Below are 25100 nucleotides of genomic sequence, written 5' to 3' on the forward strand. Positions count from 1 at the left end.
AAAAAAAAGTGTTCAAGTTTCTTCACATTGCATTTTTGTCTGATCATCCTCTTTGCGACGTTCATACTTCTCGAATGCTTTTGGTACGTGGTCTCTCATCGTGGTGTAGTTAGACGGCTTATCCTTGCAGAGAGATTCTGGTACTTCAATATTCAACATCTCTGGAACCATGAAAGGTTTAAGCCACACTATCAGAGGTGTAGCCACCCCAGGTTGGTAGTGTGTCCCCTTGTGAAAGAAAAGCAATCCATCTAGCTGGTAATGATAAAAAAACAAACAATTATACTGATGCAATTTTGTGCCACCTTTGGTGGTGACAGAGAACAAATCACTTGAAAAGATAACTTCAACATACTAAGGAACTTGAGTTTTTTTATAATACCAAAAGAAATGTAGGAAAAAATAAGTGTGAATATTTGTAACAATAATGTGTCCCATAAAATCTAGGTTTTATGGTTGCCCTAGTTATGTCAAAATGTCTATATTGCTTTGAAAATTAGTTTCTCATAAATATTTTGATGGAAGAGGAAATAATTTTTTTTAAAAATTTATATATATATATGAGCTAATGTAGCGATATTGGATACAGACATTACATACTGAGAAGCAAAATTTGTTTTTTTACTAAGAAATAACCTTTTTTGGTGAATTATCTGAATGGGGTCTGGTCTTATTTCATTTGATAATTGGAGGTCTGGTCTTATTTCATTTGATAATTGGAGTTCTGCTGTATTTCTTTTATAAGTTAAGTGAAAATGTTTTCTGTATGCCATGTCATTATCTCTTTGACTCTCAAAACCCTTAAGCAGTCCAACATTATGTAGATTTGAAAGAAGACTCAAAAATAAGCCTATATAGTCTATATAAATTACAAGCAAACAGAACACGAAATAAACACAACTCTGCAACATAAATACAATAGCCCCAGACTATATAACGTAATAAGGCAAAAAGGTGGGCCGGATATCAGAAAGGCTGGAGTTCTATAAATGCTCACTTCCCATCTCCACCCATACCATCAAAAGCACCCTTTTCATACCAAAATCAGCTCCTATTCGTATTTTCTGACCTCTAAGTACAGGCGAGTATTTGATATTAAGGTTTATTATGTGCTGAAAAACTACATTTTAAAAATTTATTACAGAATTAATGGTCCAAGAAACATATTGGACACATTTTACGATAATGTCTATCTTGATTGGAGGAAACAAAAAATATACAGTTTATATACACTATATGCTTTTAAAATAAACCATTAACATAAAACGCAAGTTCCATGCTTATAAAAATTATTTAAACTTATTTCACTCTTCATTGATAAATAATGCAAATGTCAAAAAGTAGGCTTAAGATGAGAGTCAAAAACTGAGTTTTTAGTCTTTTAAAAAGTCCCTGATAAATGACTGCTTCTTCCTTTCAGCCCTCTTCTATGATGCAATGCCCTTCCATTTACACTCTAACCCAGCAAAAACAGGTCTGGTTAACAGCCCGGGAAATTTTAATGGTCAATTTTACGTAGCCACACCCCAAAACCTGTTTTTGTACAGCTTGAAATCATGGAGAATTATTATGTATTAATTTTTAACTAGGTCAGATAGTCAAGAGTCTACTGTACAGGAGGAGCTATACCAAAACAAACATATTTCAGCATGTACCGATTTGTAATTTCTTGGAGGAATGCGTACAAGGTGCATTTGTGTGATTTAGTATATATATTTGATTTTCTGTGTATGTTCTCTATACAAATATACAATTTTAGACCGATTATCACCAAATTTTGCATGTATACCAAACGGGGGGGGGGGGGGTCTGATTGAACAGGATACATTAAAAATTTATCAGAGCTGGGCAAATACCCAAAATGGGCTGAAATCTGTCACTCAACAATCACTTTCAGGATGTTTACCATGGTTCCCTAGCAGTGCCTTTCAGACATGATATACTTTTATAATAGTGTCACTTTTTCAATCCTGCCATTAGAGGAAACCCGAGCAGCACCGGGTATTATAGCTAGTAGTCTATAAATTAGCTAGCTTTACCCTCTCCCTTCCCTACAGGGAATATTTAAAAATATGTACTGGGAACCCAAATGGTCATCAGCCTTAGACAAAATTAATCATGTATGACTGGTACACAGCCATTATCCTTACCTCAGTGGGGAAAGGTAAACTTGAGGACATCGTCGACTGAAGAGTAGCATTATCACACGTATAAAATGGCAATGGAACAAACTTGAACTGTAGAAATAAAATTCGGATTAATACAAAATATAAAAAATACTTAAGTTTATTTTAAGCCCTCTTTCTATGGGAAATATAAAAGCTGGTGTAGTCACTCAGCAACAGGGGAAAAATCATAAACGATTATGGGAGAGGTGGCATAAACTGCCAATAAATCCACCAAGGAAAATGATGTAAATCATTCTAAAGTCTATGCTCGTTATAACAACCCCTATCGTTCTGTTAAAAACAGTTGTTATATCGTGGTAATTATATTGAAAGGAAAACAAATATCTTATGTGATAAAATATTTAGGACTTATCCTGCTGGCCATTTAACAGAATGGCTACTACAATGTTCAGTCATTATAACGAGCGCCAACTGTACAGTGATACCTTGGCTAACGAAGATAATTTGTTTATGTTTGTTCGCTGAAACATGATTTCCCACAGTTATACATGGGAAATCTTTTAATTCGTTCTAGGTCCCACAATTGGGCGGCTTTTATATAAAAGGAACCACACACAAGTATCATTTTTAACGTTTTTGAGATATACCGACATCTGAACTGTTGAAAAAGGTGGGGTTTTTTATCTAAATAGAAGCAAGTGACATATAGGTTGTGATGCCGTCTGTGTGCAACTTGAACTAACTACCAAACTGAATCAAAGATAACTATAAATAGCTTTTTCTCATTTTTTATTTAATGGTGCTTGGTTCTTTTTATATAAAAGCCATCCAATTAAAAGGTAATTTTTTTGAAAAATCAAGGACAGCTATAAAAATACAAAAACTGACTGAAGGCTAAAATGAACAGCTTCGAAATCGGATAAATGGGAATTTACAAGACAAGATACTGAAAGGACTTTTTATATTACGTTATGTATACAACCAACACCAGTAGATTAAAGCTGGTGTTGATGCAGCCAAGGTGAGTTCCCCCATCCATTTGTAATTTGGTCGGCTGTGTCTGATGCATGCAGATGGAAAAGATAACCACCTAGAATGTCCAGACCAAAGTTTTGGTCTTGAAAATTATCCGTGCTTTAAAAATATAAGCTAAATTAATCATTTTACATGAAATAATTCAAAAGAGAAATAGAGGTTCACCTAAAAAATAAAATTCTGAGGTAGAGATGAGTTAACTGGGCTTGAGGGACAGTAATTCTGATGATTGCCGCTGATTTGGCCCATGTAGAGGCTGTGTTAGTGGGTTATAAGTAAATGTTACTATGTGCATCCATACCAACTAAAATGTTTGTTATCTGAATCATACTCATAAGCTGAGGCAGAAAAATCATGGAAAAAAATTCATTAGCTGAGGCATTTGTTAACTGATGTATCAATATATTACCACTTTTCCCTAAAAGGAAGAGTTTCAGCTTCCGAACCATTGACCATTTTGTTTGTATCTGCATTAAACTCTGACTCAAAGTTGTTAAAAAATACTGAACTCAATACTTTCTCAAACTGGCTTTGAATACAAGATTTAATAAAAAAATATGAGAAGTATTAAATAAACACAGTGAAACCTCAATATAACGATACTCAGTGGGCTGAGAAAAAATATGAAACAGTGTTTCTCAAAGTGTGCATCACAACAGCTCTTCTAGGGACATTGCCAACCTTTGTAAGGGATGTCGCAGCGAGCTGGAGAGATTGCTTTTTGTGTGCCTATTTATCCTTTGAAGTGGTTCTTTAAAATTGGAAAATATCTACCAAACCATTCTGGGGAGCCACATATGAATCATGAATTGGGCAAGGGAGCCATGAGTGAAAGTTTGAGAACAACTGTTGTAGAGCATTATTATGTCATATACTTATGAAAGGCAATACGAGTATTATCACATGCCATCAAATTTATGCTGCTGTTGGCATCTCTTTTAAATCAGTGTTATTAGTACTGCCAAAAAATTCACTTTTGAATATTTATTCGCCACAATAAAACGTACATTATTAGTCATAAGTTAGTAGGTTATAAAAAACCTAAAGTTGACAAATGAAACTCAGATGTGTTTGCGTGTGCATTGCCCCTGTAAAGAGGTTTATCAAAATAAACTGGTGTATCACACAAAATAGTGATACCGAAAACATTAGCACTTTCAGTGATCAGAAGATACCAAATACCGATAATATTAGACCTCAGAAGAACTAAGATATGTGGCGAGTTTAAAAATACATTGAAGGATATTTCGAGTGAAACATCAAAAATATCGCTGTAGTGATTTCAAAAGAGCCAAATCTCATGAAGAGTTAGCTTCCCATATGAAAATAGTGTTAACTCGATTAAAAGATTCCAGATTTAAAGAGAAAAGAGAAATATGTTTATTTGGTACAACAGAAGTACATTTCTTACGATCCCATGTACATAAAGATGGAATTCATCATTTTGAGAAGAAAGTTAAGGTGATTCAGGCCATCCATATTCCTACCAATAAGCAATAATTACATGTGTTTTTGGGGTTGATCAACTTTTACCATGGGTTTCTTCATAAAAAGGCTATGATTGCAGAACCATTGCATCGACTGATGGCTAATAACGTACCATTGGGAATGAAAAAGTTCACATTGATACTCTAAATGCACTAAAAAATTAAATCTCCTCTTCCAGCATTTTAATAATATCTACCACCTGTGCTGCGCCCCCGTTTGGGGTAAGTGCAATATTGAGTCATCAAATGCGAGATAGAACACACTTCAGTTCTGCCTTTGTTCCGTTGAATACCATGGCGCTGGTCACTCATAAAACAATGTATGTTTAATTAATTGTTCTTTAATGTTTCGCATTGTGTTATACAAATGTTAATAAATTAATCTTTAACCACCACATTTCCACCTCATTAAAGTTATTGGGAAGGGGGGGGGGGATTATCGTAGTAAAGGATATCATTGTATTGAGAGAAGTTTAGCATTAGACATAGACAATGGCCAATTTCAAACAAGATTTGAAAATATATCATTGTGGAGGAATTCATCATTACATAGAGTATCATTGTAGCAATGTTTCACTAGAGTTAAAGAATATTTGGAGCACATACTGGGTTTGTAGGACTAGAGTCTTGAATAGCTGGCACTTCCTTCAGTTTCGTGTCAATCCAGTAAAACCTAAACTCTGTCTGAAATTCAATACAAAAATTAATTATGCACATTTTGAATTGTTTAAACTTTTAATACAATGAAAATTAAAAAAATTATAATTGGATAATGAAAAACTTTTGTACATCTTCTCACAAAGTAATTGCACTTGATGCAGTAAAACCATGATAGCTCAACACACCAAGTGAATAGAAAATCAAATCGACTCAAGCAGATTTCAAGGTAGCAAATTTTCATAATATTTTATCTTAAAAATTTTTAATCTGTTCAATGTTTATGACATAATATTACATGGAAGTTCTATGGAGGAAATACAAAACACTGTCCTTTCCCTTGACAAGTGTGTGTACACCGATTTGAAATAAGAACGTAATCTTGATAATTTTTTGTGCGAATAGATATAAAAACACATTTTTCACTCAAAAAATGTCTGTCTTAACAGACAGAATGGAACAGGTCTTTACTTGAGGAGTTGCATATTGGAATAATTTCATAGAGGGGATATTATTTTTGAAACTGACTTGTGTTATCAAGTAAAATATGCAAAGGTACATGAGGTTATTGAAAATATTGGTAGGCCACAGACCCAATATTTCTACAGTGGAGAACTTTCCTTAACAGGCACTTCCCTGCTATTGGACACCTCCCATTAACGGACACTTTTCTGATCCTCAGTCTCGTGGAATGGGGCTTTAATGTATTTCGCTCCCCGTTAGCGGACAGTAAAATTAAGCAAACTCTAATTTGCGAATTTTTTCCCATAAATCAGGAATTTATCATATTCAATGGTGATTATGTATAATCCCAAGCTCATTTGGTAAATACGATAATCCACAAATTAATTACTTTATTAACTGAACATAACTATGTTCCAGGATGCTGATTCCGAATAGTAATGTTGGTTTTGTTTGCACATGTTGATATGTGTGAAAAAAGCCAACATAATTGATAATGTTATGAACGTTTATTCCAGGGCTGGGGGTTTTTGACATAAAAAACTGGTTTAAACCATCAAAAACCTAAATAAATGCTTTTGGATAATGTTTTGAACACAAGTATATAACATGATGAAGAACTTACCTTTTTGCATATTACAATGCTTTATTTTTAAACGCTAATTTATTACAATAATTAAAACAATACTAATTATAATTTGTGGTTTTGAATTTTTTGACACACAAAGAATCTAGAACAAATAATACATAATTTTATGGTTCATTTTATCTAAACTATTGATTATCTTTGTTCAATTTACTAAGTCAAAGAGAGCTGTTTATTCAAAATATGTGTGATCAGGGTTAGGTTTTTGACATCAGACACACAGTATTGAGATACAGTGAAAAACTTATTTTGATTGCTAGATATATAGTAAAACCTCGATAAGTCGTCACCTCAAGTTATTGAAAAATTATGACGACTTAAGCGGAGTTCCGTCAGTTTGAATGTGTAGTGCTATGAAAATCATATCAATTTAAAGTAATATGACATTTATTAAATTGATAGATTACGAAAGAAAAAATAATAGCAATTTTTTATCTCTTATTATTTAAATTATTGTGGTAAAATGTACTGTACACTTTGATTTATACTAGTAATTTTTAATTTATAGACTAACAGAGCAACTGTTTGAATAAATAGCTTTTCTTCATAACAGAACTCTCTATTGCACATTAATTTTACATATAGATGAAATTTAATTTTAGTGTTTGAATTCTTCATCAGTAGTTCATGATGCAACTACAAAGTAATCTCGAACACTTTTGACTTGGTGGAGGGGCCTGGGCAGGGAAAAGTAAACAGAAGACCTCAACTTGGGAAAGAATGTCTAATTTTTTTCAACAAAGATATTTTGTTTAAATTTCAAGTCCTAAATTAGTAGAGTCCATGCTTTCTATGATTATTTATTATCCGTGCCCATTGCACTTTGACTTAAACTTGATTAATTTGATTCTTCAATTTACATAAATTTTGATTTCCTTGCACTATATGTAATCTTTGACATAACAATAAATTTTGGTTTTGCCGGAGATGCCCTGTTTCCCCCCCCCCCCCCCCCGGAGGGCAAAGTGCTTACATTGCTTCTTTTGCTTCTTGCGACAGAGTTGGGTGTCTCGCGGTATCTCTAATGGAGCCCAGGCGGAAATGAGATCTAGCCTAAACAGTCCCCAACATTCCAGAAACCTTATTCTGCAAATGAACTTCCCCAGCATAACTTTCGTTACTTAAACTATTCCGTTTGGGTATATAGGATTTTATGGTGACTTTTAAGCATATAGCAATGCTGTTGACAAGTTCTTTTTTTAATGGGAGCCATAAAAATAGCCTGTTCCTCTTTCTCAAACTTTTTCATAGTGACGACATAACCGAAATTAGCGACGAGTAAACGAGGGTTTGATAACATTGTAGTCTATGAGTGCTGGAAGGGTGTGATGAAAAATGACGACTTAACGAGGTTTTACTGTATTCTAATGTTACGCACAATGAGGATATTCTTTTAAGTATCTCAGTGATTATCTAGATAATTTAATAATAACAGAAATCAACATCACAAAAACATATATGGCATTTTTAAACACCTATTTATTATGAAAAGAGTACAGCATTTGGTTTATATACATACACATATAGGCCTATAAGCAGTTGAAGAAATTTTTGAAGGTTTTTAATCTGGAATTAAAGAATATCAAATAGTATAGGTGATAGTTTTTCCTTCAGCTTTTATACTATGTTCTATTCAAATTGTGTATTTTGTAAGAAAACAATATATATATATATATATATACTGAAGAGCCAAAAAATCTGGTACACCTGCCTAATATCGTGTAGGGCCTCTGCGAGCTCGCAGAAGTGCCGCAACACGACGTGGCATGGACTCGACTAATGTCTGAAGTAGTGCTGGAGGTAATTGACACCACGAATCCTGCAGGGCTGTCCATAAATCCGTAGGAGTAAGAGGGGGTAGAGATCTCTTCTGAACAGCACGTTGCAAGACATCCCAGATATGTTCAATAATGTTCATGTCTGGGGATTTTGGTGGCCAGCGGAAGTGTCTAAAGTCAGAAGAGTGTTCCTGGAGCCACTTTGTAGCAATTCTGGACGTGTGGGGTGTCACATCGTCCTGCTGAAATTGTCCAAGTCCGTCGGAATGCACAATGGACATGAATGGGTGCAGGTGATCAGACAGGATGCTTACGTACACTGTCACCTGTCAGAGTCGTATCTAGACGTATCAGGGGTCCCATATCACGCCAACTGCACACGCCCCATACCACCATACCATCACAGAGCCTCCACCAGCTTGAACAGTCCCCTGTTGACATGTAGGGTCAATGGATTCATGAGGTTGTCTCCACACCCGTACACATCCATCAGCTCGAAGCAATTGGAACCGAGACTCGTCAGACCAGGCAACGTGTTTCCAGTCCTCAATAGTCCAATGTCGGTGTTGTCGGGGCGTGGCGTAAAGCTTTGTGTCGTGCAGTGGGCCTTCGGCTCCGAAAGTCCATATCGATGATGTTTCGTTGAATGGTTCGCACAGTGACACTTGTTGATGGCCCAGCATTGAAATCTGCAGCAGTCGTCGTTGGTCCCGTTCTTGCATGATCTTTTTCCAGCCGCAGTGATGTCATAGATTTAATTTTTTACCAGATTCCCAATATTCATGGTACACTCGCGAAATGGTCATATATGAAAATCCAAATTTCATCACTACCTCGGAGATGCTATGTCCCATCTCTCGTGCGCCGAGTATAACACCACGTTCAAACTCACTTAAATCTTGATAACCTGCCATTGTAGCAGCAGTAACCGATCTAACAACTATGCCAGACACTTGTTGTGTTATATAGTTATATAGGCGTTGCCGACCGCAGCGCCGTACTCTGATTGGTTCCATATCTCTTTATTTGCATACGCATGCCTGTACCAGTTTTTTTGACTCTTCAGTTTATATATATATATATATTGTACAAAATAATTCGGTAGAGAGTAGAAAATTATTTTACAATTTCATATTAAGTTGTTAGACTGTTATACAATTTTTTGTATAACATAGTCATTTTAAACATTACACGAAATTAAAGTGTGTATTTCCAATGAAAATTTTTGTATTGAAAAGCAATATTTGATGTGACAGTTTAAACCATCAAAAACTGGTTTATTTCTTCTTCATACTTGATTTAATTTTTACAAAATATATGTGCAGTGCACATATCGTGTGCAGGAAAAAATAATTGGTTTAATGAAGAGAAGAAAGGTTATAAATTTTTCTATATCTATCAGACTTTCCAACTTTACTTTTGAATTATGCATAATCACAGATAAAAGTAGTGAAATTTAATAAAACTTTTTTTATCGAGATGATTGATGATTTGGCATAACAACCAGTGTATCACTTTTACACACAGTAGCATATAGAAACCAATCGCGACCGAAACCAAACATATAAATGTAAAATAAAGTTCTACTTTATATTGTACCTCCCTAATAGCGGACAAAAGTTTTGGTCCCATGGGTGTCCGTTATCGAGAGGTTCTACTGTATAGGTATTATTGAGATGGTGGCAAATATTGAGGGCTCGGGCTCATGGACCAGTTATAAGTTTACATCTATGCAGGGCTCCCCTCGTCCTAGTTTTCCTACTTTTTCGTAAACATGTTCTACTTTCTCGGTTTTGTTCTACTTTCTCAATTTTCTCCTACTTTTCCTCTCTTTTATCAAATCCTATCAACGAAATTTGTGCAATTGATTTTAAATAAGAAGGGAATCATTGATATATTGCCAAATAATACAAATATAGTGGATTACAATTAATGATTCTGCCAAAGCAGAAATTGTATCGTTTTTCAGGTTATTTGGGGGGGGGGGGTAGTGTACGTGTTCCATTTGATTTATCAATTTTTTTGTTTTCGTAGTTTGAGGGTTCACCAAGTAGAGTAATTATTAAAAACTTTTGTCTGGATAGAAAAAAAAAACTTTGTATTTATTACTTCATTGTCTTGGACAGTAACTAACATTTATCATTCTTAAGAAGCTTACATGTCTTCACAATTTGCTGTGAAAATTGTCGAAGAAGGTTGATCGACTGGACTGTGGAAGACTCCAAAAAAGAATGCAATATATATTGTGAGGAGAGACAAAAAAGAATTATTTGTGGTTGCTAGCACTCTGTTTGTGTCAAAAATTGCTTTTGTAGCCAAGTCATTTTTGTGATTTTGCTTTGGCTCGAGTCACACTCGAGTCATACTGAAATGGTGTTTTAAAAAAAATATATATTAATTTTAAAATTAAATTTTTTATTATTATTCCAAAATACATAGTTATTGATAGACATTTCAAGCCATAAAAATGGCGTTTAATTAGCTTAAAATTTTATTAACTGTTCGAAAATAACAAGTTTACCATCTAATAAGAATAGGCAATTTTGAGTAAACTGTTGTACAATACTGAATGGAAGTATTTGGTTGAATTAAATGATTCAGTTGAAGTAAATAAGGTGTACAATAAACTTACATCAGAATCATACAGGGGATGGCTATTCCAGCACATCAAATCCAAAATATAGTAAGTCTTCTCTTGCTCACTATATATGCAGTCAAGTATGCTATATGTAGATGACCGCATACCTAAAAGGATGAACCAAAGTTGTCTGCATAAGAAAGTGTGTAATTTAATTTCTGAATAAAAGATACAGAAATAGGCAGAGATTTCTCATCATTAATGTGGAAATCATTGAGGCAGTATCAAAATAATTTGAAATTTCTATGCTTCCAATTAAAGATCTTGGAAATACATAGTGAAAATCCTATAAAATGATAATCGCTCATGATAATCATAACGATATTACTCTCTGGTCCAGATGCAGTTACATTGTTAATGTATTCCATCTACAATGATATGGTTTTTCTGCCCCTGGAGTATCATTACATAGGTATTTCAATGTATTATGACGAGGAAATTTGTACTCAATACATCTTGAGTGATGACAAAAATAAATTGATTCAGATAATTTTTCTAATGCTCTTCATCAAAGTTCATTGCACAAGCATGAGGTATAAAATGCTATAATTTTCCCCTGACATAATGAAAAGAGAAAGAATTAAGTTAAAAATTCATTAATTTTTAAAAGTGTCACATCACGAAAAGATAGTATCTTGAAGCAAAACTTTCTTGTTAAAAAAAATTGGGATCTCAATTTCTTCCGCATTCCTAGAATATTATTCCCATAAAAATCACTTGTGAACATTATAGTATAACATTTGCTGTCAGCTTTAACTTGCTCAAAGTACACAAGCTTTAAAAATTGAAGGAACTTTTTTTCGTAATTTGAGCTCATTAATAAAATATGTACTTACAAGGGTTCAAGCAACACAGCATATGGGTTTAGGCATCATATATGTGCAAGGGTCTATCCAGTCGAAATTTGGGTTAGTTTTCTGGACCCTTCACAAAATAAAAGTTTACAAAACCATAAATCAGGCATTTCATTTCTTTTCTGATAAATTAAACTAATTATTTTGCTTTCCACAAAATTACTTATTTTTCACAAAACTAATGACCATTTTCAGAAAAATGAAAATTTTCACAAAAACAGGACCCTACAAAAAATGTCTGGACAGACCCTGATATGAAGTACAAATGACTGGATACCAAATGAAGATAATTGGAAAGAAAAGTCCCATTCCTCTGTGGGGAACTGAGCCATCGACCTCACACTTTCCAATCATCTTCGCTTGATATCCAGTGTCATTTGTACTTTGTACAAATAGTGGAGAGGTTCACTATTTTGTTTATAAGGCTAATTTGGTTACGAGCTGCTGCTGAGTTAAGAGGCTGTCTATTGCGCAGTCATATTAAAACTTAAAATGAAATCCAGGTAATGATGATATCAGAGTCATATAAAGATTTACAACAAAATATTGAAGTGAAAACTGAAAAGAACTAAGGAGGCATATTTCCACACTAAGTTTGTAAATTTCAGTAAAGACAAAAAACAATGGAAATTAGTAAATAACTTTGTGAGTGGGAAAACCTCTAAAAAAATACTTCCTGATCAAAATCGTAAAACTCTTGCTGTATATAAAAAAATGAATGTGTGTGTGAAACCTGAACAATGATGAACCTTATGAAAATCTTGAAGACCATCAATATATGCCTAACCAGCAAAATTCTATGGATTTGACTTTATTTAAAGAAACTGAAGTAAAAAAATGACTAAAATTAGACAATAACAAAAAGCTCTACGTCATGACAGAATTTTGCCTAAAATGTTTTTTTTTTTAATTGAACATTTCTAAATTACCATATTTGTTTTCTAAAAAATCTGATAAATACCTCAATTTTCATGGGGGGGGGGGGGGAAATTTATTGTAAAATTAAAATATTGTATTGCAACTCTAATTTACAAATCTGGCAGCATAAGAGAATTCAATCATCACCGCCCGAAAAAGAAAAATTTTGGTTCTTCCTATTTTTCTCAGGTTATTGAGTGCTTAGTTAAAAATGAAGCTTATGAACTTCCTTCAGTCGAATTCTTACATCACTAACACACAATTTGGTTTCTTGGAGAACAAAAATACCAAGATGTCTATATTAAGACTTACAAAACATGTTTATAAATAACTAAATGATAGTAAACAAGCTCTAGCTGTCTTCTTAGACCTAAAGAAAGCATTTGACACTAAATCATGAAATTCTCTTCAAAAAATTGTTTTGCACTGGAATTAGGTTTTTTTTTCATAATTGGTTCAAAAGTTTTTTTGTCAAATCGGATGCAGGCCATGAAAATTGATTCCGAGATAAGTAAATTTTTATTTATAAAGAATGGTGTCCCACAAGGATCTGTGTTGGGTTCAATTTTATTTCTAATCTATGTAAATAGATTCTAAATATCTTAAATTGCATAGTAATGTCATAAGCTATGCTGATGACACAGCTCTTGTAATTAACTGAAAATACTCTTTAGACATTAAAACATCACACTGAACATGATCTAGCAATATTAAACACTTGCGTAATGAATAATAAATTATTGTTGAACTTTGCTAAAACTAAATATATAAAATTTCAACTTTATACACCAACAGAAACAATACTGAAAATCTCATAATTCATTGTCACAATGAAGACTGCTTGCGGGTAAACTGTGAATGTCCCATAATCAATGAAGCCGAAGAAATTAAACATCTAGGCATAACATTACATAAAAATTCAAAATGGAAGGCTCATGCCCTGAAGATCTGCAATAAACTAAATTATATAAATACACTGCTGGCCACCCAAATTGCAACACCAAGAAAGGCAAGAGATATCGCTACAATATTTATTTTGTAGATAACATGTTGACCAAGCATCAAATGATTAAATTTATAGACTTCTGTGAAGTGTGGTTCCTGCCAAAATCAGTAGCCAGAGTAGCCGCCATTGTCGGAGATCACCGCTGCCACACGCCTCGGCATTGATTCAAAGAGACTTTGGTTGTGTTCTTGGGGTACAGCAGACCAAGCAGCTTCCACGCGTTGCCAAAGTTGATCTGGTGTGGCAGCTGGGGATGTAATCTGGGTCAATCGTTGAGCAACCATGGACCACATGTTTTCTATCGGCGAAAGATCCGGAGAGCGAGCTGGCCAGGGAAGCAATTCAATCTGGCGATTGACGAAGAACCTTTGGACAATGCGTGCCACGTGTGGTCGCGCATTATCCTGTTGAAATATGGCTGTGGGCAAGCCCTGAAGGTAAGGAAGGACAACTGGCTCCAACACCTCGGAGATGTAGCGCTGGCTTTTTAAAGTACCGGTAATGCGTACTAGAGGAGTGCGAGAGTGATATCCAATACCGCCCCATACCATAATACCCGGTGCAGGACCAGTGTGGCGGTGCATAACGCAGCTGTTCAGCATCCTCTCTCCACGGTGTCTCCAGACTCGAATCCGACCATCGTGGCGTTGCAGACAGAAGCGTGACTCGTCAGTAAAGACAATTTCATTCCATTGTGCCGTTCACATCCTTCTTTCATCGCACCATTGGCGGCGGAGACGTCTGTGGTTCTGCGTCAAGGGTAGACGAAGCAATGGACGTCTTGCGGACAGACCACTCTGCTGTAAACAGCGTCGAATGGTACGCGCAGACACTGGATAATGCGGTACAGACTGAATGTGCTGTGCTATGGTTCGTGATGTGGCTGAGCGATCCGTCACTGCCATACGCACAATACGCCTGTCATCACGTGAAGTGGTGCACTGAGGTGGATGCGATCGAACACGTCGGTCCGTCGTACCCTCCTGCATCCAACGATCACATATCCGCATTACAGTTGTTTGGTTTCGTCCAACACGACTACCGATTTCCCTGAAAGATAATCCACAATCTCGGTAGGCCACTATCCTTCCTCTGTCGAACTCGGATACTTGATCAAAAGATGATCGCTGTTTTCTACGAGGCATAATTGATCGTTTTTTTGAAAAAACCACAAGAAAAACACAATTGCCGTACTTCAAATCGTCCAAATCTCCAAGCCTTAAATAGCGCTTTGAAGTGGCGCCACAGGCGCGCGTGATGTGCGTCTGCGCTGAAATTCTAATCATTTGCATATCTCACCTCCGCTAATGCATGTTGTAAATTTCATATTATTTGCATGCTTCCTTCAGGGTGTTGCATTTACGGTGGCCAGCAGTGTATTTGAATTTTCAGTTTAAAAAATATAGTTTCCTTCTGACCATCTATTATGCCTGGGTTCTTTCCTTGATTTAGTATGCCATCTGTATCTGGGGCGGGGTAACTATGAATAAAACTTGAATCCGAATTAAATCTGATCAATATTTCTCTTAACAAAATTTCACATACATTGTTCCATTCAAATAGAGCTCTTTATCAAAATGATTTTCATTTTAATCTTAGCAAACTACATATGCGAAAAATATTAATGTTTATACAGAGAAATCCCTCATATGGTTTAAAATGAAAAATGAATCAAACCCAGAAAGTAGACAGGAAATTTCCTATGACATTTACAAACCTAAAAAAAAACATTTTCCAAAAACCGTTTCTCTATCTTGCCCCCAGAAACTATATAACAAAAACTGATCTAAAGAATGACAAAAATTGAAACTCTTATAAGAAATCTATTATCAACTATATAAATAACCAATATGATATAAATAAATATATATATAATTCCTTACTTCAAATCAAAAATACATCAAAATAGATTTGGTTACCATTCTAAAATTATGCTATTCATTTTGCTTTGGAATGTGTTTGCCACTTGCATAAATCTTAAATAAATAGTTTGCCTTAAACAAATCATACCAGTTCCCTTAGGTACAATGGAAGCGGACCATGTATGTGTATATGTATGTTTTTATATGCTGTGTAGTTACTTTCTGTGTGTGTGTTATGTTAATAAATTTCAGTTTTTGTGCGATAAAATTTGAACCCAGCTTGCTGTGGTATTTTTTCAAATAGTGTTCATCAAACTTATTCGTACAGTGAAACCCTCTTAATGAACACAGTGTCAAAAACTATTCAAACCTTTTTTTAAGTGTTGGACGGATGAAATACATTTTCCTGTAAACACAATGATGGAAAGACATTGGATGCAGTCTCACAACTATAAATACATTTTCAAGGAGTTGGAATACTCAGATACACCCACCAAACATCGATTGATCAGTTTTTCCAAAAGATGTAAATTCATTCTACAAATTTGATGTATTTCTTTTGCAGCTTTAATTGCATATCTATGCAATAATTATGTACTAGCAGGACTTTAAATACATCTTATATTGCCAGAAGTTTGGTGATTTTTAAATAAAGCATTTTAGTTGTTGTTAATACTGTATTTTAGTTTCAAAAGGAGCCTTCTCTAATATAGTCACCCGGTTTTACGGACAATTTTTTCTCTTGCAGGTGTCCGCAAAAGAGGAATTTTACTGTATTTGGTTTGACGTTGTCAATCTTGTGCTGGAAAGTGACTTTTAAAATCACCCCCAATTTTCTTCAAAACCATCATTAGAGCAAAATTTTTTACTTCACACAGCTATGGTTTAATTTGAAAGATTTTAAAAAGGTTACATAAAGCACTGTGAGGCTGCATAGCACATTTGGTAGAGCCAAGAGCATGCAAATTTAGTGAGGATTATTTAAAAAAATCATACCTACACAGACTTGATGTAGTTTCTGTAAATAATTTTTTTTTTCAACTAGCCTTCATATAAATACCTGATTTCTGGCTCATTTGCTCTTTATTGCCACCTGGCAGCTTTGATGGAAATGTTCCCAAATGATATCCACCTCGTGAATAGGCTTTGGTAATACCCTGAAAAAAAAAGGAAAAAATTACAAATTCAAGGTAAATGCAACAACACACAAAATGCCTAATGCGGTGGCTCAGAAGAAAAAATAAAAAGCGATCATAAAAATAAGAAACTACCATCATAAACATATTAAGAAATGAAATCTGTTCATAGCTTAAGACCTGTGTATCAACAAGTTTTGCATGTTACCAAATGTATGTGATAAATGTCTGGCTAGGTAGCTTGAAGGTATAGTCCCAGACCTGGTGATTACATACATTATGTGCATATATTTTGTATCAAAAATATTCATTAGAAAAATTGTAATGAATTTAAATAACAATCAGCACAAGAACTTGTTCGACGTCTTACTCTTGAAGCAATGACCAAACAACGCTTGCCGACTGGACACAGAACAAGAAGCCAATTTATCGCCAAGTCTTCTGGCACCTCCACCATCCACTCTGACAGCATGAGCTAAAAATCAAGATATGTGTATTAATTTAAATTTAATTTAAGCAACAAACTACAGTAGGCATATTGGAAAAAATCGAACTGTTAGTATTTTTGCAGTAGCAAAAAATATTGTCATGTTAACTTAAATGAAGATGCGGGAGTAACAATCAGAGAACTCCAGTTTTTAAAATTTTTTAGAATGCACAAAAAAACACTTTAAAAATACTTGCCATTTAATAAAACTTATCAAATTTGTGTAAAGCATTAATAATATCTTCTATCACAAACCGGTTTTTTTTTCCAGCTTTTTGCCTAGTTTTTTTATCGAAAAAAAAAGAATGGAAGTTTGGTTTTTTCTACCTAACACTGGAATTCTGTAGCCAGGCTTACCGATAAAATCATGGTAGATACTCAGAAACTCTTTATTAACACGTTAAAACTGTACGATTACAAGAAGTAACTTTTAATAAGTTTATGGAGAAAAAAAAATCTAGAGGAAGATTTTAAAATGAATATGGAATTTCGTTCATTTTTCAAAAAGTATATTGACCAAAATCATTTTTAAAAAAACAGTTACTATTGCACTTTTCATTGACTCACTTAAAAGGTACTGTTTCATCTTCTTCTGGCATCAAAAGTAACTCTTTCAGTTACTGCATTACAAAGTTGTAAGGTTGCTGACCAAACACTGAGCTAATTCGTGCAGAAATAAGACAACTCCAGGAGCATGTATTGCACTGTGTGAGACACCAGTACAGCTCCTTTTTCATTATATCTCTATAGTCATCGCTTGGTTCTAGCACCAACTGATAGAGGATTTTCCCCTTTATGGAAGTGTTTCTCAAAGTGTCTCTCATGGCACCTAAAGGAGTCGCGGCGAGCTGGAAAAATTCATTTGTGTGCCTGTTTATGCTTTGAAGTGGTTCTTTTCATGGGAAAATATCTACCAAACTATTCAAGGGAACCGCAGATAAATCATGAAGTGGGCAATGGAGCTGCAGCTGACAAAAGTTAAAGAACCACTCCTTTATAGGAATAAGTGAAAATCAGAAAAAAGTGTAGATGCCTGGTTCTTGCACCCACGTCTTTGTTTCTTCCATTTTTCTCATTGCCATAAAACACATTTCAAAATACTGGCTCAGTTCAAAAATTTGTTGAATTTTTGTTTGAATTTCTGTTTGGTGTTCAAAAATTTTGTTTAATTTTTTTATTCTTAAACTCTATGTTTTATCTGCATTTTAAAGATTCAATTTGTATGGAACTGAATGGAAATCGGCTCATATTTAATTATAGTAGGGAAATGTATAAGCAGAGTTGGGAGTTGTTGCTGTTTTGCAATACGTAGAGCTACATTACTATTGCACTTTTCATTGACTCGCTTAAAAGGTACTGTTTCATCTTCTTCTGGCATCAAAAGTAACTCTTTCAGTTACTGTATTATAAAGTGTTAAGGTTGCTGACCAAACACTGAGCTAATTCGTGCAGAAATAAGACAACTCCAGGAGCATGTATTGCACTGCTGTTCTAATGACCTGCATAACTCAAAAATGCAATTTTCTGAGTTTTTGCTTATTTGAACTGCACTGTTGAAAAGAAATCTCATGTGACTGGTTACAGCAGGGCAAGAAAATAAAATGAAAATAGAATCACCAAGCATAAAAGTCATACAAATATAAGTGTTCAGTAATTTTAATATGTACTTGATTCCTATGTGAACGCGGTGGCTTTTTCAAGTCAATATCCATCTCACCCTCATCATTTTTATCGCCATCTTTCCACATATCATCATCATCCTTCCATTCATTAGTTGCCAGTCCTCGAGCATGATTGACAAAATTAAAGCGTTTCCTGGAACATTTTCCGAAATTATTATGCACGGATGAATGAAAATACAAATAGAGCATTGAATATCATAATACGGTCAAACAGCTTTCTCCAACCGTACAAAGCTTATAATGCATCTGATATTCAAAACAGTGTAAAAAGAATTTATACTCTTTAGAAAATCATCTATTGTTTGAAAGGAAACTTTGAAACATGCCTATTGCATGTAATAAACGAAACCTTTCTGCCTTTGTTTGGTGTACCTATTTAGATATGATAAACTTCTAGTGAAAGACCTTGGTAAGAAAAAATAGTATATTAATTGTTTTCAATGTTCAGTCTGGTTCAGAGAAGTAAAAAGAATCATATTTACTAGATGAAGAATCGAAAAATTTCTGAAAGATGCTCTCTTTCTGTCTGTGCTATACTTTTCAGACCCTAGTGCCACAAATGTGTGGGCTTGCCTTTCTCACTGTAGAATTTTTGCTTTTGACCTCAGGTAATTAAGACATGACAAAGAATTACCCAAGTTTTGAGTTAGAAATATGGTCAATATGCACTTTGGGACTTTCATCAGGGGTATAATGACTTGTGGTAGAATTTGCATTATCCAGGTTGTACCATGAGAAAAGGCCTACCATATTATAATACCCTGGGACCTTGAATGATTGATAGCACATATCGCGTAGCAAATCTGCCGGAAAAATATGATACTTGTTTTTGGTGAAATGCTGTTGTGTGCTCTCAAAAAACACACTCTACTGTCTTTGCTATTGCAATTCGACTACACATTCTACGTTGAAAAATGCTTATTAAAGTGTCTCGTATCAACTTCGTCCCATGAATTCAGAATTGCCCTGGAAATTTGAACCTAATCCACAGATACAGAGTAGAAAGATAGCTTTTTCTAGATTTTGTGCATAGGAAAAATTGCAGAAAAATACGGAGCACTATAGTTAGATATAACTGCACTAAATATTTTCAACACATTTCAATGAGGCAATAGGGTTCTTCTGATAAAAAGTATGAATAAGTCTAGAGTTCGCTAATTTCATTTTACCAAAACTCATTAAATCTGTGAAAGCACATGTGTATACACAAATGTGTAAATTATTAAGCAACATCCATCATGCAAGTTGAAAACACATCATAATAAATGCATCCATCAACTACGCAAGAAACAATCTTGTCATAGAGTATTTTTTTCATTTCGTTGATGCTGAATGACCCTTTGGTTGTACATCAAGTGAATTGAGAAATCTGTGCCATATGTGATACAGAGTTGCCACCAGGCATTCACTTTGAAGGGAGAGCCCTCACAAATAAAAGCACTTTTCTCCACCAGAAAAATGTTAATCTGTGGCATTAAATCAGGCTCAATGACCTTTCATGTTACAAAAAATACAGATTTTTAATGTTCATATTTTTCGCTTGTAGTTTATTCATTAATGATGAATCAAATTTGAGAAATTAATTGAAAAAAAATAGGTACGTAATACGAAAATATGTATTCTTGATTAACAAGATTTGTTTTAATTAATAAGTGGTCAGTTAATTTAAATAAAAAAAACTGATTTAAATAAAAAAATCAGATTTTTTTAACTTCTCAAAAAAAATCATTTTTCCCTGGGAGACAATCCATGCATGTCATGACATTTTGGGGGAAGGGGAAAAACAGAGGCGACAGACTTTTACCAAGTTAGTTCCTTGGGAATAATTTTTTTGCCAAAGAGTAGGGATTTTTTTCAATGATGGACAAAATTCTGGAGATGGAGTAGAAATTCTGGAGCATAAATTTGGAATTTAATATGTTGTGTGTTGAATTTTGACTGGATTTGAAGTTTTTAAAATCAGATTCATTCATTTTAACTGGGGGGGGGAGGGGGAAAGAGATAAACCTTTAATCTTCCAACAGTAGCACATATGTGAGAGACACGCAGAAACAAAGAAAATGCCTATCTCTCGCATATGTGCGACCACTGGAAGGTGAAACATTGGAATAATCCGACAGACTTACAGTTTTTGAGCTTCCAGAAATCTTTTCCGCCTTTCTTCTTGAGATGAGGCACTTTTCTTGACTTTGTACAATGAGAAAAGTGGGTGAGATGAAGTGGCACTCACCGGCTGAGATGAAAAATTGAATGATGCCAAAGCACCAACGATTTCCTCCTCCATTCTGAAAAGTAAAAAATTTAAAAATAATACCAATTTTTATTTCAACACCCTAAATACTGAATTATAATACTATATCACACAGTACTTTCAAAGAAACACTTTCTAAGAAAAAAAAGAATGTTTTGGCTACAATACAATACACAATTACCATATTTATTTAAATTTAACTCATTTTTCCCATTAAAAACTAAACCTGTCTATTTAGTCGAGTGTCAGAATCAGTGATAAATATCAAGAAAAAAAAGACTATACTATATTTGTGTGCGGTGGCCCAGCAATTTATAACCGAAGAGTGTGCTACATGAAAAAGTGTGTGTACACATACAAAAAAGAAAGTGTGGTATGAGGAAAAAAAAGAAACTTATGCAGCCAGTCTATAGGTGAACAGTAGTGTGGTCTGAAGTGCCTTTGCAGGAATTTCATCTAAATTTTGTTTAGCTTTCATTCACTTTAATAATATGCTATGATTGTGGAAAAAATTAATGCTATAATCATGTGTTATACATGTAAGTTGATAAATAGAAGATTATGAAAACCAGTGACCTTTGCTTATTCTTACTTGTACAGTGATACCTTGGTTTTCATTGATAATCCGTCTTAAAGTAATTGGCAAAATCCGAAACCGACAAAAAACAAAAACTGAGGAAAATATTTCCATATGAATCAATGTAAATCTAATTAATTCATTTTAGACATGCCAAAATAATACCAAAAACATATTTTATAGAGAATAAATACAATGTTTGATACTAAAAACAACAAGAAATTAATATAAAAGACTAATCTAAAGAATAAATGAACATTTAACATGGCATTTTAAATTTTTATACCTTTCTGAAGACGAAATGAACTAACTGACCTTTCTTGGTGTATGAAAGATGGCGAGGAGGGGAGGAGAGGCGCAGATGTTATTCTTTGGAAGGGGGAATCCCCTCCATAAGGACCTTAGGTACCAGGCACTATCTGGGGTCACTTCTCTTCTTGGTCTTCTGACGCTTGGACCAGTTTCAGAGTCAGTAAACTCATTTGTCACGCAAGAAAGTTTTTTTTTTCTTCAAACCGAGCACAACTCAGCTCTATATCACCATGGAATTTACTACCTAGTGAGTTGTGCCAGAAGTGTAAGTGTGTGTACCTAACAATGTGTGTGCATATCTAGTGTTGTGATTTTCAGTGCTGCCATCTATATTTCAGAAGTGAAGTGTAATGACTGAATACTTGTACTGTTTGTAGGTGTGTTGCTTTCTGTGACGAGACTTTTTGATGGGGGAGATTGGCTCACATTTGCACCTCAAAGGTGGGAGAACCACAGAAAAAAACTTCAGCTGACCACCACTGTGGCGATGGTGGGGATCAAATGCGGGTCCCCACGAAGCGCGTCTTTCACCATGACCACTTGACCAACACAGTGGCACACAAGAAAGCTGTCCAAAGAAATCTGTTGTTTCTGTCGCCTCTTTAAGACATCTAAAATGGGGCAAGACATTATCATTAAACAAGTTGCAGACACAGTCTGCAACAGCTTTGACTGGGTGATTTTTTTGCCACAAATCTCTGTACCTTACTCCACACGGAGCTCCTTTCGCTACAATAGCCTCCTTTATTACTTCCTTTTTCATCACAATGGAACTTATCGTGCATGGCGACTTCCCATACATGCAATTTATTCCCGATTTCAACAGTTTTAATGCAGCTCTCATATTCTTCAATGATTTCCTTCTTTAACTGAATCGTGTTCCTGGCCTTCTTCGAAGGACTACTGGCTATGGAAACTTTCTTTAGTGCCACAGAATTCTTTGGCTAGATGTGTGGGGTGATGCTCACACACAATGAGAAATATTGCCACACTGAGAAGGGGAACGAAAATTATTTGTGAGCCACATGGACACACAGATGAAATCTAAGGCAAATTAAGCACAAACAGCTCATCTTGTGCAGGGATCGTGCTTTGGCACATGGCAGGTCGAGAATAAATACATCTCTTATTACAGGTGCCAACATGAAGGAAACATTAAGGGGGCTGAAAGTTACCAGTCGTCCTGTATATACATGACTGAAGTCTGTATGTAAGAGGGGGAGTATGTGTTTCATTGAACATTTATTAATTATTGTGGGGCTTGCCCCCCCCCCCTCGGTTCCGGCACCTATGGCTCTTATTTCCAACCAAACTTGTTAAAAGTAATAAATTGCAGTACAGAAATACGGCAGGAGTACTTCAGTTAATTAGGTGGGCAAGTTCACAGAATATAATTTTTCCTGAGGGGCAGATGGTGCTGTCAAGACTGCCCTGGTTGAACCAAGCACGGGGGATACAATCGCTCCCTCAAGAGCCCAATAATATTGGGGAAAATTTGTGTCTCATAAAATACGGGGGATGATCAGATGCAATTATACAATATGTCTCTCCTCAGTGCAGCCATGGTGGATATACCCAGGTGTGAATCTATGAGAGGTTATCATCCCAATTACCCCCCCCCCCCCAAGCAAAATGTGATAGTTCATATGTTCGCAACTTGTATATGACAATATTGCATTCAATCAGTCTGATGAAAATTATCTGTATCAACATTTATGATTAAATAAATGCAAGAACACGTCAATTGAAAAACGGGAAAAACTGACATTTTTCAAAAAAATTGGGGTGAAGGAAAAAAACCGGGATTGTTCTGGAAAATACAAGTCAAAACGTAGGCCGTGTAGTCACTTTATTCAAATTGAGCAATTTCTAGCCATTTGTAAAATCAACTCTCCCAACGAGCTCTAGATACACCCATGGATCTACCTGGCTAAGTCCATTTGCGGCTGAAGATATCTGCCTTCACTTCATTCACAGCTGAAGATACCAGGTTCCACTCCATTGGCAGCTAAATATATCTGCTTCGGCTTCATTTTCAGCTGAAAATGTTTGCCTTCACTCGATTTGCAGCTGAAGATGACTTCCTCGACTTTATTCGTAGCTGAAGATACCTGCCTCTGCTCCATTCGCAGCTGAAAAATCCTGGACTTTATTTGCAACCGAAGATGCCTACCCATGCTCCATTCAAACTTGTGAAGTTGTCTGGCTATGCTCCATTCTCAGCTGTAGATGCGTGCCTCCCCTACATTCGTAGCCAAAGATGGCTGCCTTCACTCAGGTGCAAAAACGGGAAGGCAAAAAGACCACTCCTTCCTTTAAGTCGAATATCATGGGGGGAAATTTGTCTGTCCTATAAAATACGGGATGATCAAACGAACTTGCACAATTCACCCCTCCTGTCACATCGTCTCCCTGCGTTCAACACCTAGAGCCAATGTTGGAGCAGACTGATCTAATGCATGTGCATGAAGATGAATTGACATCATCAAAATCATTACCCCCCCCCCCGCTTCTCTGTGCCCCCAGCATGCAACAACGACTCCCCCTTCCAGTTGGTTTTCACCCCCCCCCCCCAGAATACCCCAAGACCGGTCCCTAGATTGAAAACCACTGATCTAAATAACCACCTTTAGAACAAATTAAAAACTCAAATTAAATATGCGATTTGAACGGTGAACAACGATTCGTTTTATAGATGATAACAGTACCGCTTAGAATTCAACCCATTTGTAATGACTGAAAGATCAAAATAGTGCTTAGAAACTTAGAATGTTTATAAATTATCATTTACGAAGTATTAGGACTGTAAGTAAAATTTACTGTAAATTATGAAACAAAATTAGCATTAGCGAAACAAAAATTGAGGATTATAAGAGTGAGACTTACGCAAGCGGTCCTGTAAAACAGAACAATTCCACAATAATCGAAACTCTACTTCACAAAAATTCAAAACAGAACTTGACCGCCATTGAAATGAAATTAGGAAAAGAAACAACAACCATTGTCGTTCGTGACGCCATCTATTATGAATATATAAAACTACTTTTCATAGGCAAAAATTACACTTTCAGTCCACGTTTTAAAGCTAAAGAAAACAAAGAAACAGTTTTCTGTTTCATTCTTAGAATAATGATATTTTTTTCATCCAAAATATCAAGACAATTTCACGCATATTTCGTTTTT

General features: G+C 35.2%; 1 protein-coding gene across 1 annotated transcript; it reads right to left on the bottom strand.

Moving 5' to 3' along the window:
- Window positions 1-12: 12 nt before the first annotated feature.
- On the bottom strand, window positions 13-25012 carry Snup (snurportin-1). Its single transcript, XM_089247767.1, has 9 exons — window positions 24804-25012; window positions 20904-21062; window positions 18763-18910; window positions 16979-17083; window positions 16533-16629; window positions 10827-10939; window positions 5258-5335; window positions 2151-2237; window positions 13-255 (listed from the first exon to the last, which is right to left on the bottom strand). Exons 2-9 carry the CDS (start codon window positions 21059-21061, stop codon window positions 13-15), a joined length of 1029 nt encoding a protein of 342 aa, XP_089103893.1. The 5' UTR covers window position 21062; window positions 24804-25012.
- Between the last annotated feature and the right edge of the window lie 88 nt (window positions 25013-25100).

Source organism: Pholcus phalangioides, unplaced genomic scaffold (assembly GCF_987345545.1).
Source record: "Pholcus phalangioides strain wild (caught in Gottingen) unplaced genomic scaffold, Ppha-v1.0 ptg000018l_1, whole genome shotgun sequence".
In the NCBI taxonomy this organism is placed as follows: domain Eukaryota; kingdom Metazoa; phylum Arthropoda; class Arachnida; order Araneae; family Pholcidae; genus Pholcus; species Pholcus phalangioides.

What these genes read in the sequence shown, in the direction of transcription:
- Snup (XM_089247767.1), bottom strand. Translation starts at nt 21,061, where the DNA reads ATGGAGGAGGAAATCGTTGGTGCTTTGGCATCATTCAATTTTTCATCT. An exon ending in GCAAATGAGCCAGAAATCAG is followed by an intron (nt 10,940 to 16,532) that starts GTATTTATATGA and finishes TCATCCTTTTAG; the next exon opens with GTATGCGGTCATCTACATAT. An exon ending in ATCCCCTGTATGATTCTGAT is followed by an intron (nt 5,336 to 10,826) that starts GTAAGTTTATTG and finishes ATTGAATTTCAG; the next exon opens with ACAGAGTTTAGGTTTTACTG.